Genomic DNA, 17344 nt, shown 5'->3' on the forward strand with positions numbered 1-17344 from the left:
ATATATATATATATATATATATATATATATATATATATATATATCTGAAGTGGATCTAAATGAAATCACCAAATAACTGGGAAAATAGAGCCCTAATTGGCCATCTCCTGTCACCCAATGAAACTTTCCAAGGATTGGGTTGCATATTTACATAACAGCTATTAAATTGATATTTATATTTTATGGTAAAACCATAAAACAATCTAAAACTTCATTAATATACTTCTCTTTAAAATTTTTATGGTTGATTGCTTACAGGTATGTGATGGTTGATTTTTGTCGACTTGACACAATATAGAGTCACCTTAGAAGAATCATAATTGAAGAAGAGCCTTCATCAGATTGACCTGTGAGCATCTCTGTTGAACATTTTATTGATTGCTCATTGATGTGGGAGGGTCCAGTCCTCTGTGGCCTGTACCATACCTAGGCAGCTGAACATGAGCTGTATAAGAAGTGTAGCTGAGCAAGCCAGGGAGGCAAGCCAACGGCAGTGCTCCTGCATGGCCTCGGCTTATATTCTTGCCCTAAGTTTCTGCCTTACCTTCCCTCAACAATGGACTGTAACTTGCAAGCCATATAAACCCTTCCTTTCCCAAGTTTCTTTTGTCATGGTGTTTACCAGAGCAACAGAAAGCAAACTAGAACATAGCTATATGGTATTAAGTATATTGCCATTATGTACATATTTGGTGACTGGTGGATAATAAATGGATGGCATGGGTGAACACTGTTGTCAAACAAGCAACCAGAGCAGCCAGGGAATCTAGTTGAACCAAAACTAATTGTTAAGAAAAGGCTATGTCTTCTTTTACTTTTAAGTTATAAGTTGAGCTAAGTAACAGGTACCCATCTCTCATACTCACATAGGCATTATCCAGCACTAACAAGAGACCGATGTACTTCTGTCCTTGAAGCAAGTCTTCCTGTTTTACAAATAACAAGAGGATTTCATTAATACACATCTCTACTCACAATGATTCAGGCACCTACAATTTTTCTTCCAAAATAAATAAAAGAAGAAGTAATTTTATAGACCAGACATTTCAGAACACACTTATGTGTATCAGATCCTTGTTTAAGACAATCAAAATACATAGTCTGAAAACAAAGCTGTTCTTACTTTTGGGCTTTTGAGTGACCTGGAAGTTCGAAGATGGCTTCGTTTCCTGACAACTTGCTTCTCAGCATCCTTGTAATGAACTGTGTCTGGTCCCTTCCAGTGGTATGGAAGAACGGCATGTTCTCCCTCATCTGTGCTTTGTAGAGGCTTTATTTGATATCTCTGATCACGATGTGTGAAGTACCCTCTGTCGGAGATGAGATTGTGTATTAGGATGGCCTGACATGCCCATTTATACGTCCCACTCAGAATGGAGTAATATTCTCCCTCCGTCCCAGTTTCACACATAAAGTTTTCAGCCAAAGACTCTGTTACCAACACCTAATTATTCAAGTTACATCCATTATTTGCTCAATACTGAAATGAAGGTCAACAATTAACAAATGGGATCTCATGAAACTGAAAATCTTCTGTACAGCAAAGGAGACCACCACTCGCTAAAAAGCAGCAGCCTACAGAATGGGAAAACACTTTTACCAACTCCACATCCAATAGAGGAGATAATATCCAAAATGTATAAAGAACTAAAAATAGCATATAAATCAAGATAATAAGAAAAAATTAAAAATAGGGTACAAATCTAAACAGATACTTCTCAAAATGGGAAAATCAAATGGCTGAGAAAGATTTAAAGACATATTCAGCATCCTTAGCCATCAGGAAAATGGGAGTGAACTACTTTGAGATTTCATCTTACATTTTTCAGAATGGATAAGATCAATAAAACAAGTGACAGTCCACACTGGTGAGGAGAAAGAGGAACATTAATTCTTTGCTGGTGGAAGTACAAACTTTTATAGCCACTTATGAAACCAGTATGATAGTTCCTCAAAAAATTAAGAACCTATCTTAATCTACACTTCATCTTACCACATGAATACTTGCTCAACTGTCTTTACTGCTGATCTATTCACAATAGTCAGAAACTGAAAACAACCTAGACGTCTCTCAACAGATGACTACATTAAAAATGTGCTACATTTACACAATAAAAAATTGTTCAACTGCTTTAAAAGGAGATAATAAAATTTGCAGGCAAATGGATAGAACTAGAAAAAATATCATCCTGAGTAAGGTAACCCAGACTGAGAAATATATGTATTTGCTTATATATGGATATTAACTGTTAAGTCAATGATAATCAAGCTATGATCTGTTTAGGTACAGAACCTATACCAACAGGGGGTACAGATAGAACTCTCTAGGAAAGGGAAATAGAATAAATAGTTATGAATGTATAAGAGGGACTGAAACAGGAGGTTCCATGTTCAATGGGGGAAGGAAAGAGAGGACAAGGGAGAGATAGCTAAAATTAAGGCCCATTTGAGAGGTAGAGAAGGGGATCTGAAGTAAATCACCAAAATAACTGGGAAAATAGAGTTCTGATTGGCCATCTCCTGTCACCCAATGAAACTTTGCAATTTCAGGCTTTCCAAGCTTTCAGTTTGGGTTGTATCAAACTGAATTGTTGGACAAAAATGTCTCATGGGAACCCCTAAATAATCTAGGCTGTTGCCATGGATATAGATTGATACCCACAAACTGGCAGCAAGGTCCCATTACTGAATACAATACCTACACTACACATTGAACGTGGCCCTGGCGTTCCCTTATAATGGGGCATATAAAGTTTATAAGACCAAAGGGCCTCTCTTCCTATTGCTGGCCAACTACGCCATCTTCTGCTACACATGCAGTTAGAGACATGAGCTCTGGGGGTACTGGTTAGTTCATATTGTTGTTCCACCTATAGGGTTGCAGACCTACCGAAAGGCTGAGAAGCACTTGAAAAAAATGTTCAACATCCTTAATCATCAGGGAAATGCAAATCAAAACAACCCTGAGATAATTAGGAATTATTATGTGAGAAAAAAAATCTATTTTCAACAAAAGTGAAAAAAAGAGAGAGAGAGAGAAAATGAACCCTGTCATTTACCCAGAGTACTCTTAAGACTTAATTAAAATGAAGCAATTCCAAAGACTTTGGAGTTAACACCATGAGTCCATTATTCTAATACTAACATCATGAGTATATTAGTCCAATATTTTCCAATAGTTTGCTAATTCATTCATTACACATTTCTTGTCAGTTGCTATGACTAGAGTGGACAATGGAATAAATGACTACTCACCCAGAACCCTAGAGAGAATAATAAAAAGGTTCATTAGCACATCCTGGCAACAAATTAGGACGAAGAGTAGCTTAAAGACTCTTTGTCTCTAAAATTATTTAGTTAAGAACTAGAAAGTCACTCCATATGTTGAAATATTTAAAGCCAATGCAAATCTATGTCCATGGAGGTATTTTTATATTATAGGAAAAGTAAGTTAGTGCTAAATATGAACCATGCTAGAATAACAGTTACATATCTTATTTCACATTTTAATCACATGCTAGATAAAAAGAAAAGCTATACCCGTGACATGTTAGTTAAGAAGATATGACATAGTGGATTGTAGGGGTGAGGTAGATAAACTTGGTAATGGAAACATGTCATTGTGACCATTTATTCCAATTATGAAATGATTGGCAGACTTTCCACAGTCAGGGTATAGTTTTGACAGAGCTGGGGCTGAATTCTAGAACAACAGTTAATGAAGTGACTTACCATGATAATTTATTCTTCAGCTTAATCCAGCAATTAATGATGAACAGAAACAACTCAAATAGTAAGAAGACAAAGGGAGACATGAGGAAGACTAAAGGTTGTGTGACAAATGTCCCTTAGCATTTACTACTTCATTTCTCACCTCAACCCATCACAGGTGCTGATACTGGCCAGAGAGCCCCTTGAGTTCTGGATGTGGCCTTCATAGTAGCAGGGGTTCTAGAGTAGAAAATACATTGCACTGTTGAAATGTAGACATTATAAATGCATGCATGTGTGTGTGTGTGTGTGTGTGTGTGTGTGTATACACACACACAGAGGCATGTCATTAATGAGAGTGTGTAGGTCACAGTTGTGACAACTACCATCTTGGCTATATAGGTAAGCTCAAAGACTGACCAGGCTCCACCAATCCCCAGGAATGAGACGAAAAGGACATCAGAGGTTTCCTAAACTGCTCCACAGCTGGCCCTGTGGCTGCTACATCTGAGCTGTTGCCTAACATGTATTTGCATGAAGAGAGAATCCAGAAGGTTAATATTAGTAAGAAGCTATTCTTCTCAAGATTTATGATATTATTTGGCAGACTTTCCAGAATCAGGCTTAAATTAGATAGGTTAGCTTTCCATTTTACTTGCTATACTAGTGTGTGTGTGTGTGTGTGTGTGTGTGTGTGTGTGTGTGTGTGTAAAGGTGCAGTGTGTTAGTGTGTTTAAATGTGTTAAAATGAAGGTTTTTGTGAATCTGTGAGTATCAGTATGTGGGTGTGTCTAATTGAGTGTGTAGATACATGACCATTGTGTGTATGTTATTGTTTGTCCACTCCTATCTTTGAAAAGTTTGCTGTGATTTCTAACCTGTTGTCTCACTGGCCATGTTAAAAGCCATCCTCAGACCTACTTATTTTACAGGGAAACAACAGATCCTAGGATGAATTCAGAGCATACCACATCCTGAGAATGTCTGGTGCTCTCTTCTCCTCTGGGTGAGTAAGCTGTTTCAGTGTAGTCTGGCCCCAGAAGATGCCTGTGCAGAGAAGAAAGAGGCAAAATGCACTCATAATACCAATAAATACTGATTTATCCAACATCATCTTCTGTACTATAGGAATAATTGTGTGTACAGCGAGACCTTGCTGACTCTTGACCATTGATATTTTTCCTTCATTAACACAGTGCATTTTTACACACACACACACACACACACACACACACAAACACACACACTGGTATACCAAGTAAATGACAAGCTAAGCCAGCTAGTTTAAGCCTAATTCTGGAAGTTCTGCCAATCATCATAAATCCTGAGAAGAATGGCTTCTCACTAACATTAGAAGACTGCTGGGAACATCCTACTAAAGTAAATCAAAGTGTGTAGGTACACCTTTAACCCCAAAGGGGGATATTCACACAATAGCTTTTCACTTGGAGATTCTTCATCTTTAAATGTGAATGAGTTGGGCCCTGATGAGATTCTATGGGGCAAGGATATGGTCTTTGGAGGGTGCTGTGTCACAAATATGAATACCTGTGAGGACCAATAAAAAAGGCTTACTGACTCTTAGAAAACTGTGACAACCCTTCACTCTTGCCATAGAATCTATTGCTAAGATATGTACCTTGATTTAGGCTTAGGGATAAATTCTTGTGTACCTGTGTGTGGTTGGGAGAGGGTAGGTCTGTATGTGTGTGTTTGTATGCAATTCCAAATGTTCCAGCACACACATGGAGATCAGAGGACAAACTCATGAGTCCAATCTTGCTTGGGACAGGGTTTTATGTTTGTCTCCTGTTTCACTGTATAAGACAGGCCAGCTTCTGGAGGTTCTTCTGTTTTTGCCTCTTATCTTGGCATAGGAGTCCTTGTGCATCTGGTTATGGGAGATTGACTTGGGTATCTTAATTGCTATGGAAAGACCAAGCCTGAAAGTGAACTGCATGATACCATTCATTCCTGGGTTTGGGATCTTAGAGTGCATGAGGACAGACAAAGTGATCTGAGGGGAAGCATGCTTGAATTTTTGGCTATGCTTCTGATTACGGATATGATATGACCAGTTGCTTCAAGGCCAACCACTGTGACTTCCCTGCAGTGGTGAACTGCCATCTGGAATTGTAAGCTAAAGCAACCCCTCCCTCCCTTAACTTGCTTTTGTTGTTTTTATTATAGTCACAGAAGTGAAGCTACTGCCAGGGCGAAGTTTCCCAGTATTCTGCTGATACAACCAGTGGTTGGGCTTTTGGGAAGAAATTGTCCTTACTTGGTTCTCTTTAGGTGAAAAACGATTTCTTCTCCATTTAGTATGATCTGATATTGAACTTCTGGTGCATATTTTTCCTGAAAGTATTTAATGATATAGTTATAGCATGTAGTTCTCAGGCAATTTAAAAATAATAACTATTATAATACACTGTATACACTATGCATTGCAATAGCAGAAATACAGAAGTTGAAAGCATTTCACTTACATCTTATCTCTTATATCTAAAATAAATTATTTGCACACTCATATGGATTTCACAAAATATATTCACTTGAAAACCACACAGATTAATGAGGCTCTAACTCGTGACATAGAGTCATGATGTCTGCTTTAATGGGTAATATACTGTCCTGTGTACCATAATAAATTACCAACAGGATATAAGGCATCTATTTTGACTTTAAAATAAATAGAATATATATTTAAAATGGTTTTAAAAATCCACTCTGAATTAAGTGGTAAATATTGCAGAATGAGAATCCATTGACAACATGGTAGACTGCCTTTACATTGTAGAAAAGTGTTATCACTGGGAAAGGAATGGGTGAAGAGAAGACAGGAGTGGGAAAGTCTGAAAAGAAGCAATGTCTCCCTCAGGAACTATCTGCCTTGTTTGTGATTCCTTCTCCTCCCACAGGCTTGAGTAAACATCCAAACAGCTTTATCTTTCTTATCTGGTGAGGCAGCTGATTCTCTGATGTTAATTTATAACCAAATTCTGAGAAGTCCTGTGCTCTCTCCTCCATAGTGTTAAGACTGCTGCTCAGGCCACAGGACCAAGGGTGTTGGCGGAGGGGGCCCCTCTCACAGTGACTGAGAGGTTCCCTGTTTAGAGGACTGCCTGTGACGTTCTAGCTACCTAAGAGACTTCCAGGTGCCTGGATTCCCCACGTAAGGAAATGAGTGTATGGCTTGAGACACATTAAAGGAATGCCAATGGCCAAGCATACTGTCCCCAGCCTTGTTCCCTGTTCCCTGGGAATCAAAAAGTTTGGCTGTTTTGAACACCCCAACTTCTTCCCACATCTATTAGAGGGGAAGTCCAAAATTTCCTCTTGAGCCTGATGCCCTCTCGGAGGCCTGCCATACTGTCTTGTGTCACTAACTTTCTTTGGACACCTACCCATGCAGTTGTCTGTCTATTTGCTTGTGGGTTTAATGACCCTTCTAATATGCTTCATACCCCAAGAACCCTTCAGTGTCTCCCTTGATCACCACATCCAAGAACTGTCACATTCAGAGCTGATAGCTGTACTCCAAGATGAAGCTTCTGGGGTTGATTGTGATATTACACGACTTCCAAAAGCCCTTCACTTTTGTCTTCAGATGATTGTGAAACATAACTTACCTCTTTGCCATATCTCTCTGTCTGGTTGTTCTCAAGCCCTCTTCTCTGTGAAATGGGTAGTTTTTTAGGACGGACTATTTCGTGAGGCTTTAACTCGGGGGTTAACGTTGCATCTATCACTAGAGAAAGTCAGAAAACACTGATAAGAAAGTTTTTGTTTTGTTTGGTTTGGTTGATTACTATGTTGTATAGACATAAATTAAGCATTCAAAACAAATTGGTTCGACTGATTCAACTTTAATGAACTTTCTTTACAGTTTTACCCACAAAACAAGAACTGCGAAACTCTGCAGCATCGTAGAAAAACAGAAACACATCTTTTATGCATTTTGGAGTTTTGCAATGTTTTCACATGAGGTCAGTCTCACTGTTGAATGCTGTTTCCACAGCTCCAAGATAGATAAAGGGCGTTCAGGGTGTGACTTAATTAAACTGTCATGCAAATCACAGCCATAAGAGCCACTGCAGAGCACAAGGATGGGCTAAAGGGACCTGAAGGATTCCATCAGTATGTATGCACATATGAAGCAATTAGAGCCAGTGTTATTCTACTTTACCATCCTTTGGGAATCTCACTAGTGATTAACAATATAAAAAACCATAGACATACAAGGGCAAGAGCCAGCCCTAGATAGAAACCTTGAGAAAGTATCATTGAACACACAGCGATTGTTTTGAGCTTATGCAAGCTCTTAGGTGTTTTACTCAAGTGTTTAAGCAGGAGGTCTACTAGTCCATGTTTATGAATGGAGATGTGCAGCCTCCCAGCATTCGACTTCTTAGTCTGATTATGATGCCACCTGTAGCAAGATTGCCAGTGATGGCACCATCTGTGCACTTAGCTTATCCACAGTGCAGTAAGAGAGCAAATAACAGTTGTCAAGTTGTTAGTTCAGCTCTCAATAATCAGCTTAGAGGGGGAGGGTTTACCTTTTCAGGACTTTTCTTTTGACTGTATCCTACTACTAAAAATCATTCTCAGGAGAAGATCCCAAAGTACCAATTCATAAGTAGCCTTGATTAATGACTATATTAATACAATTTTACTTCTAGTATAATGTAAATACAGCAATAATCAACATACATTTTATCTATTTTGAAAAATATCACATCATAATCAAACATGATTTTTGGTTAGTAAAGTATATGAAATTTGAAAAATATGTATAGTGGGATTAAGAATTCATGTTTCATGTGTGATCTAAAAATACCATCACATGTATGTGTGTGTGTATATATATATATACATATATATATATACATATATATATATGTGTGTGTGTGTGTGTGTGTGTATGTATGTGTACATGTATATATATAGTGCATGTATCTAAGCATATAGTTCAGTAGAGAAAGACAGAAAATATACTGTATAAACTGTAGTGACCTTTACACTGTGAATGAAAAAGGTCATTTTTTTCATGGATGGATTTTTCAAATAATCTGATTTTTTTCTGTAATATGCCTATACTTACCTTGGATTTGAATGATAAGCCACAGGACTGAAAGCAGGACCCAAGACATGCTGGCTTCTGTGGGTAGCCGAAAGGTCCCAGGCAGCATACAGCTATGGTCTCTCCAGTGGTCAGTTTTATCTCCCTCTAGTTCTCTTTAGAAGTTGAGAAGGAACATAAAGTCTCAAATTTTACTTTCAATTTAAGGGATGTTTCCTAATTGTGTTGCAGACTAGCCAATCAACTGCAGCATTGAAATCCTGAGACCGTTCCTCCCTTGAGAACAATGTTTACATCTGTGCATCTGTGGGGAGGCTCATTAAGGGCTCACAGCTGGGCAGTTCCTTATCTTGAGTTCTACCCTGACAGAAATGTGAACTCAAGGGCCCATGCACTTACACATACATATACAAATGTATAAAATGCCATTGTTCTCATATTCTATGAAATAGGCACAGAATACAGCTCATCTTTTTCTTTTATACGTATGAGTATTTTGCAAGCATGTATTTCTGTGTACGATACACATATGTGGTGCCTACTAAAGCCACAAGAGGGAACAGGAATTACAGATGGTTGTGAGCTGCTATGTGGTTGCTGGGAATCATTGAACCTGGGTCCTCTGGAAGAGCAACCAGTGCTCTTAAGAATGAGACATCTCCTCAACTCTAAGGGTTTCATTTTAAGAATATAACACCAAGCAAATTCTTACAAACTTGAATAATATAAACCTCTCTGATTTTTTAAATATAAAAGGAGATTCTGGTAATATCAACTACAAAGTTTCTTTTAAAGTTCATATGAGGTTATACAAACATGAAGGCATATGCACACACATACAGAAATGTAAAGAACCATACTATGTAAATGCAATGTTAGCTTTGACCCAACAACATGCATATGAACTTATTTGAAGTATACAATGAACTTTACTTCAGCCAAATAATGCACCTTTCTGATTACTCAAATGTTGTATTTTCATCCCTTAAACAGAAGCATAGAGAAGCCCCTCTTGGCATGGCCCTCAGAAGCACATACTGAAGCATATATTTTTGAAGGTAAAAGTTTGACAACATTCAATGAGCAAATACTCCATGTAAAGATTTTGACAACAAGTCGTAAAGACCATGCAGATGTTTACTAAATAGCTGAATATCGGTCTATAAATTCAAGCTGTGGTAATAACGATGAAGAAATTGTTTACTAAATGCATCTGGAGGGGAGATGAGAAATGGCATGTGTACAGACTTCTTGTCGGATATGATTTTCAAGAATCAACTAAACATAGACCTTAACTTATGACCACAGAATTAAGGAATTTTAAACAATATCTTGATTACAGAGAATTTGTTTCCATAATCCTTGCAACATTTTCAGACATTTCATAATAAAGTTTTTGGGTGGCTTGAGGTTTGCTGCCTAAATACTGTCTAACAAGAAATAGATTCAGAATTTGTATATGCACAAAATTTACAGTGATTCTCTTGTATATTTACAGACTTTCACATATTTTTTTAAAAATTCTTTTCACTACAACAGTAGCTATGGAGTATAAGTCGAAAGACCATAATTCTCAAGTCAGTAAGAATTCTAACTCATAATTCTTAAGTCAGTAAGGTGTGGAAAAGATACTTGGAATCACAACCAAAGGATAGCAAATATTCTATGATGAAGCTCACGCTAAGACTCCTCAGGAGTGCAGGAGTTAGCGGAGTGGGAAGTGATGTCCTTTCTCTGAAGCAACTACCCACGAATTTATTTGCTCTTGACTGGTGTTAGGATAAAGATGGACTCATTGCTTTGGTTGATACATCAGGACATTGGTGTTACCCAAGCTGAACTTATCCAAACGTCTGGGAATCCACAGGGAGGCAAGTTGTTTGGATAATGATCATAGCAAGCCATTGTACAGATATATCTTAGCTGTTCCAAATTCTGCTGTAATACGCATGAACGTGCATTTGTATCTTAAGGGCACAGACTTCCTTTCCTTTGGACATACAGTAAGAAGTGGGACAGGTACATAACACAGCAGACCTAATTTTAGGTTTGTAAGGAGCCTGCATTGTTTTCTAGCTCAGTGAAGAATGGGCATACAGTTGTTCATAAAGGCTTTCTAATTTACTTCTCCAATAGCCAGCATAAAGTACCTGTTTCCACATTCTCCAGTTTTTGTTATTTTAATAATAAATATTCTGACTGGTGCAGTATAGTCTTAGTATACAAGTCTTGGTTTTCATTTCCCTGTGGCTGACTAAAGTGAACATTGTTACTTACCTGTGGACCATTTGCCTGATTTCTTTTGAGAAGAATCTATTTGGATCATTTGTTCATTTTAACTAGGTCTAGGGGGTTTTGTTTTGTTTCATTTTGCTTTTTTGGGAGGTGGGAGGTATTCATTTTGAGTTTTCTGACTTAAGTTAACACCGCCCTTTGTCAGGTAGGTAGAGACCTGCCATGCTGCACTTTCTTCGTCCTGCTGATTGTCCCTCCACTCTGCAGACTTGGGGTTTGGTGGAATTCCATTTGGCTGTTTTTTGGGAGTGTTTCCTGCACCACTGGAGTAATATATTTAAAACAGAAATCATTGTTTATTCCAGTGTCTTAAGATTTTGCCTGTATTTCTTTCTAGTAGTCTCAGAGTTTTGGGTGTTACATTTAGGTATTTTATCCATTGCAATTTATTAGAATATAAGATGACAGGTTGTGGTCAGATACTAATACTCTGAGCCTGAATAATTAATTTTCCCAGTATCATTTGCTGCAAATGCCATCTTTGTGGAAAGCCTTTTGGGGTCTGTCATTGGCAAAGGACAAAGAAGTGGGCTTCAGACAGGAATCTGACATCGGCCTAGGACAAGGAAGTAAGCTCAGGCAGAAATCTGACATTAGGGCCAGATAAGGAATCCACAATAACCTAACTTTAGGCTGAAATAGAGAAGTAAGGTAAGGCAAGAATTTTAGTCTTAGGGTGGAACAGAAGAACTAGGCTTCAGGCAAGATTTTTGGACTCGGACAAGGAAGTGGGCTCAAGTATTTGGGTCATTATGACAAGCCCTTTTAAACAACTGTCATGGCAGCACAGCACATACAATTCCATGCTGCCTTGTTAGTTCCTTATTGTACTGCTTGCCCAAAATACTTGCATGTAATTAAAATGGTATAGAAAGTGGATTGGAAAATAAAAATTTGCCTTCAGTCTCAGAATGAACTGGGGTCACGCCAAATGTTGTCTAACTGTCTTTTTTCTTTTTAATCCTCACTCCTGCGCTGGAGAACCTATTGACTGACTGAGAGGACTAGGTCACATCTTCTCTGTGATTTGACCTTATTTTACTTCATAGGAGTCAGTTGGCTATGAAGGTGTGGGTGTATTTAGGGGGTCTCTATGCTTTCCCAGTGATCCGAGTGTTTTCTGAAACCTGTACCATGCTCTTTGGTTGTATGGCTCTGTGACATGTTTTGAAATCACTTACTGTATTGTGATGTCTCTCGTTCTATTTGTTCATTTTCTTTGCCTTATTTGGGTCTCTTTGTGCTACTATTATATTTTAGACTTTCCCTCTCTATTCAGTGAAGAATGCCATTGTTACTTTGATGGAGAGTCCACTGAATTTGTAAATTGTTTAGGTAGTACAGACATTTTAATAAAATTGTACTACCCAACCCATGAATGTATACATGAGGGATGTTGTTCTGTTCCATTTTTTTTGTTTCAATGTATTTCATTTTTTAAAGAAGATTAGTTTTTTATGTGTATGTATGAATGTTTGCCTGAAATCACTTGCACCGTGTGAGCTCAGTGCTCATGGAGCCCAGAAGGGCCATGAGGTCTCCTGGAACTGAACCAAGCATGGCTATTGTTAGCCACTATGTGGATACTGGGAATTGAAACCCAAAGAGCAGCAAGTACTCTTAACTGTTGAGCTATCTCTCTAGCCCCATCATATTAAACGATAACCTTCATTTCTTATTTCTCTGACAAAGATTTTTCTATTATATGACTAAGTGAGCTAAGAGTTGACATCTTGTTTTATCCTGAACGTTAGAGGAAATGGTTTTCCCCATTCAGTATGATATTGGTGGTGGGTTTGTCATGCATTTTTAATTATATTTATCATATAAGTTTTAGTATACTGATGAATAATCCTTTATGTCTAATTCATTCAGAGTTTTAATCACGAAGGGAATTTCATCTTACACCTTTCTATTCCTATTTAAATAATATGAAGTTTAACATTCATTTCTGCTTATATCGTATGCTACATTTATTCCATGTATGTGCATTTTTTTGGTATAAATTTCACTTGGTCATAATGAATAATCCTTTAAACATGCTATGAGATTCAGTTTGTAAGTATTTGGTTGGGGATTTTGCATCTGTATCATTGGGGAAGTTTATCTGTAGTTTCTGTGTTGTGTCATTTCTGGTTTGGCAAGAGTAGAGAAGTAGTTTAAAGTTTTATGGCGTGTTTGCTCTGTCTTCTTCTAATCCTTTGGCTAGATTGTGTAGACTTTCATGGGGGAATGTTATTGATATTTCTAGATCTATGGTTTCTTGAAATCTAGTTTGAGCAAACAGAAAATTTAGGGAACTTACCACCATATCATCCTTATGGTCTGAGGTTCCAGAAGGCCTGTCTTCTGCATTTCATCTTTACAGTCTTATGTTGGATTTATAAATTCAATCTGGGTGGGGTTTGAGTTGGGGTTAAAGTGATAATGGACATTTACTCCACCTGTCTGGTGGAATTGCTCTTCAGGGACTTTTCCCTCTTTTATTTAAGACTTACGTTTACTAAGACCTGCTCACCAACCTTTTGATATCCAAAGATCCATTCTCACACTTCCCATTCTCCATGTTGGCATTTTAATTTCCTTTTGTAGTTGATATGTTTTGGTAAAGGCTTATTAATTTAATTTTCTTTTTTGAATAATCTGTGTTTGACTTTGTTACTTCCTCTAATATTTTATTGTAGGCAGCTTTATCTTTACTTTGAAAATTATAGTTTATGTATTTATTTTAATTTGTAAAACCTTTTTATTTTTATTGTTTGGAGTAATTGAGTCTCAACTCATGAAACATAAGCATCGGGGACAATTTACTTCCTAGGACTGTTTAGCACAGTGTTCTCCTTATCAATCACTTAAAAATATTTTATATTTCTCTGATTCATGAGACATAGTTGTACTACTGTGTCTTGATTTGTAACATTTATGCTGTCTGAAAATTTAGGCTTTTCCAGTATCTCTTACTTAAATGCATTTTTATTGTACTTCTGGAGTATCCTAGAAAAATGTTTTATAATAATTCTATTTATGAAGATATATGAGGCAGGTCTATTCTCATATCCTGATAGAGGATCTATGTTCTTTTTTAAATAAATCATGTGTTTTCTCTGTCCAAAGCAGTACTGTTGTTACAAGTAGCTTACATTAATTGCCTAGGTGACAGCCTTATTCAAATGTTCTATGAATGTGATGTTCAGATTCTTCTTGTTTCTTAATTTCTTAAAGACAGTCATTAAGTTGACTACAATTACTAGAAAGTAACGATTTTCCCTTAGCTTGATTATATTATATTTTGAGCTTAATTACTAAGCATACAATTTTGGGATTATTATGTCTTCAAAAATGAATTGATTTATAAGAAATATCTATATTATGCTGAATGTACTAAAAACACTTATACTAATATTTATTAAAACATCAGCTTTCTCATAAAACATGTTTAAATCATAAGATTTCTATCTTGGGGTTTATACTAGCTATTTTTCAACTCTTTGTAAAATTTGTGTGCCATCAATTTAATCTGACCATTTACAGCTTGTTAAATTATTAATGTGGAAAAGAAACATACTGTGTGTGTGTGTGTGTGTGTGTGTGTGTGTGTGTGTGTGGCTTGCTACCTTCGGGGTATCTAAATATTAGTCAATATAATATTTTGATTCTTTTATTGGATATTTGGTTATTTCTCATTGTAAACATTGTATAGATTTTTTTGTTATTAGGTGGAATTCTAGGTAAAAATACAATAGGTTTAGCATGATAGGTGTGTTGTTCAAATTATTTGAAAAGTTTTAACAAACTCATGTTATCAAAGGATGAATACATTTAGCAAATAAGAAGGAAAATATCAATTTATATTTTTTCTACAAACTTGTAGGAGAAATATATAAAGTCTTATATTCCTATGTGCAAAGAGAGTGCTCTTTGAAATTGACATTACACAATAACTTTCCCCTCTGACCCTTACCTTCCAGCTTTAGTAATAGTTTCACCCACAAAGTAAGTCAATTTGATAATTAAATGCCTAAACTCTATTTTTTATTCTTAGGTGTGGCATGGATTATAACTTATATGTTTTACTTTTAAACAATGTATTTCTGTATTTAGTTTTCCCCACGGTCTCAAATTTGTTATTTCCTTGTGTATGTAGATTTACTGTTAACATTACTATCTAGGTTTGCTTATTTTAATTGTTTTGTCTGTACTTTTTTTCTTTTTAGATTTAGGCATTTACTCTCTCTCTCTCCCTTTCTCTCTCTCTCTCTCTCTCTCTCTCTCTCTCTCTCTCTCTCTCCCCACATCTCTCTCTCTGTGTGTGTGTGTGTGTGTGTGTGTGTGCATTCTCACATGTTCATGCATGCATCAGCCATAATAAGTGTATTCAGAGAATAACTTGGGCATCCTAAATTCTCTCTTTTTAGCATGTGGGGATTGGAATGACTCTCTGGTCATCATGCTTGACAGCAAGCCCATTACCCACTGAGCAATCTCAGTGGTTTCATATTTCTTATTTTGTATCTACACATAGTTTGCATATACTATAAGACTTCACCCTGCATTCATACCCTTCTCCCTGAAGCCCTTCCTTCTATTAATGATCTGTAAATGTATATTGTTCAGTAGCTGATGGCCACATAGACCTATTAAGCAAAGGGTTTAAAATGAAACACAAATGAAACATTCCACACTGCAGTTATAGAAACCATAGTTTAATGCTCAGTAGCCATTGATGAGTAGCTAGTGTGCTGCACAGTGCAGATAGAGAATGCGCGGATCTCTGGCATCATGAGAAATCCTGATACAAACAAGGAGCCAAGGCTTTTGAATCACTGCAGTTAGAAATATAATTTCTGCTTTTATTTGGTTGTCGATCACAGAACTTCATTTTAGGACATATACAGTTTATCAAGGTGTCCGATTATCCTGCGTCTTCTGTCTTCTGCCTTTTACAGTACACTATGGGTTTATTCCTGCTTGTTAAATCACTTAGAATACTTCCTATTGTTGTTTTATATAATTTTATTTATAAGGTCCAATACAATGTACATATTATGTAAATACAGCATTGAAGGAATATGGCAAAGACAAATATTCAGTATTGATTCAATGCACCTGCACGTGTACCGTCCATCTATTCCTTTCTCTGTTGTGTCCTTCTCAGTGTTCCTGTCCCATGGTTCCTGGGTCCTACTGTCCACCCCACACTTATTTATCCTTTCCAGATTTGCTGGGTTCTCCTCACATTTGCTTCTACTTAGATATTTTTAACTCTTGGGAGCAAGGAACTATATATGAGAAAGAACATTCAGTACTTGTCTTTCTGAGACTGGAATCCCTCATTTAATGTAAAGAAGCTTTAAGCTTTGATGAAGTTAAATTGGCTCCCAGAATTCTTTGCAAGCAGTCCTTATATTCTCAAGAGTTTGCTTAGATACAAAATCCTAACCTTTAAATTCTTTTCCTCCAAGACTTTAATAATTAACCTTCTGCTTTGTAGAATAATATTCACTTCTTTATTAATATTGCAACTCTCACATGCCATATATTTTCCTAAAAACTTTTTAATATTTTTCTTTATTTTGCTTCATTTTTATACTAATAGAATTTAAATTAACTTGGTAAGATAACAATATCCTGTATACTGATATGTTCTTTTATGCCTTTACTTAAGAGAAAATATTTATGTCTTTTAAAACTCACTAATATGTGGCTCCCGCTCTTACAGCCATTGCAGTACATTGAGCTCCATAGAGACAGCGCCGGGCAAGCACAAGCCGGACAGGCACTGGGCGACGCCGTGCCTCAGTAGGAAAATCAACTAAACATGGGCAAAGGAGATCCTAAGAAGCTGAGAGGCAAAATGTCCTCATTTGCATTCTTTGTGCAAACCTGCCGGGAGGAGCACAAGAAGAAGCACCCGGATGCTTCTGTCAACTTCTCAGAGTTCTCCAAGAAGTGCTCAGAGAGGTGGAAGACCATGTCTGCTAAAGAAAAGGGGGGAGGGAAATTTGAAGATATGGCAAAGGCTGACAAGGCTCGTTATGAAAGAGAAATGAAAACCTACATCCCCCAAAAGGGGAGACCAAAAAGAAGTTCAAGGACCCCAATGCACCCAAGAGGCCTCCTTCGGTCTTCTTGTTCTGTTCTGAGTACCGCCACCAAATCAAAGGCGAGCATCCTGGCTTATCCATTGGTGATGTTGCAAAGAAACTAGGAGAGATGTGGAACAACACTGCAGCGGATGACAAGCAACCCTAT

The 17344-nt window shown here is 37.1% G+C and overlaps 1 protein-coding gene and 1 pseudogene across 1 annotated transcript in view; one reads left to right on the forward strand and one right to left on the reverse strand.

The window, feature by feature from the left end:
• Positions 1-8949, reverse strand: part of Adamdec1 (ADAM like decysin 1) — an 18465-nt gene extending 9516 nt beyond the window's left edge. The window contains exons 1-7 of the mRNA XM_021203950.1: positions 8819-8949; positions 7344-7462; positions 5993-6069; positions 4680-4758; positions 3875-3951; positions 1124-1310; positions 867-926 (exon numbers count right to left, since the gene is read on the reverse strand). Of these exons, the coding sequence (XP_021059609.1) occupies positions 867-926; positions 1124-1310; positions 3875-3951; positions 4680-4758; positions 5993-6069; positions 7344-7462; positions 8819-8906 (687 nt within the window). The 5' untranslated portion in view covers positions 8907-8949. The remainder of the gene's footprint in view (positions 1-866; positions 927-1123; positions 1311-3874; positions 3952-4679; positions 4759-5992; positions 6070-7343; positions 7463-8818) is intronic.
• A 7961-nt stretch (positions 8950-16910) lies between these two features.
• Positions 16911-17344, forward strand: LOC110325107 (annotated as a pseudogene).

Source organism: Mus pahari, chromosome 8, assembly GCF_900095145.1.
Source record: "Mus pahari chromosome 8, PAHARI_EIJ_v1.1, whole genome shotgun sequence".
Lineage (NCBI taxonomy): Eukaryota > Metazoa > Chordata > Mammalia > Rodentia > Muridae > Mus > Mus pahari.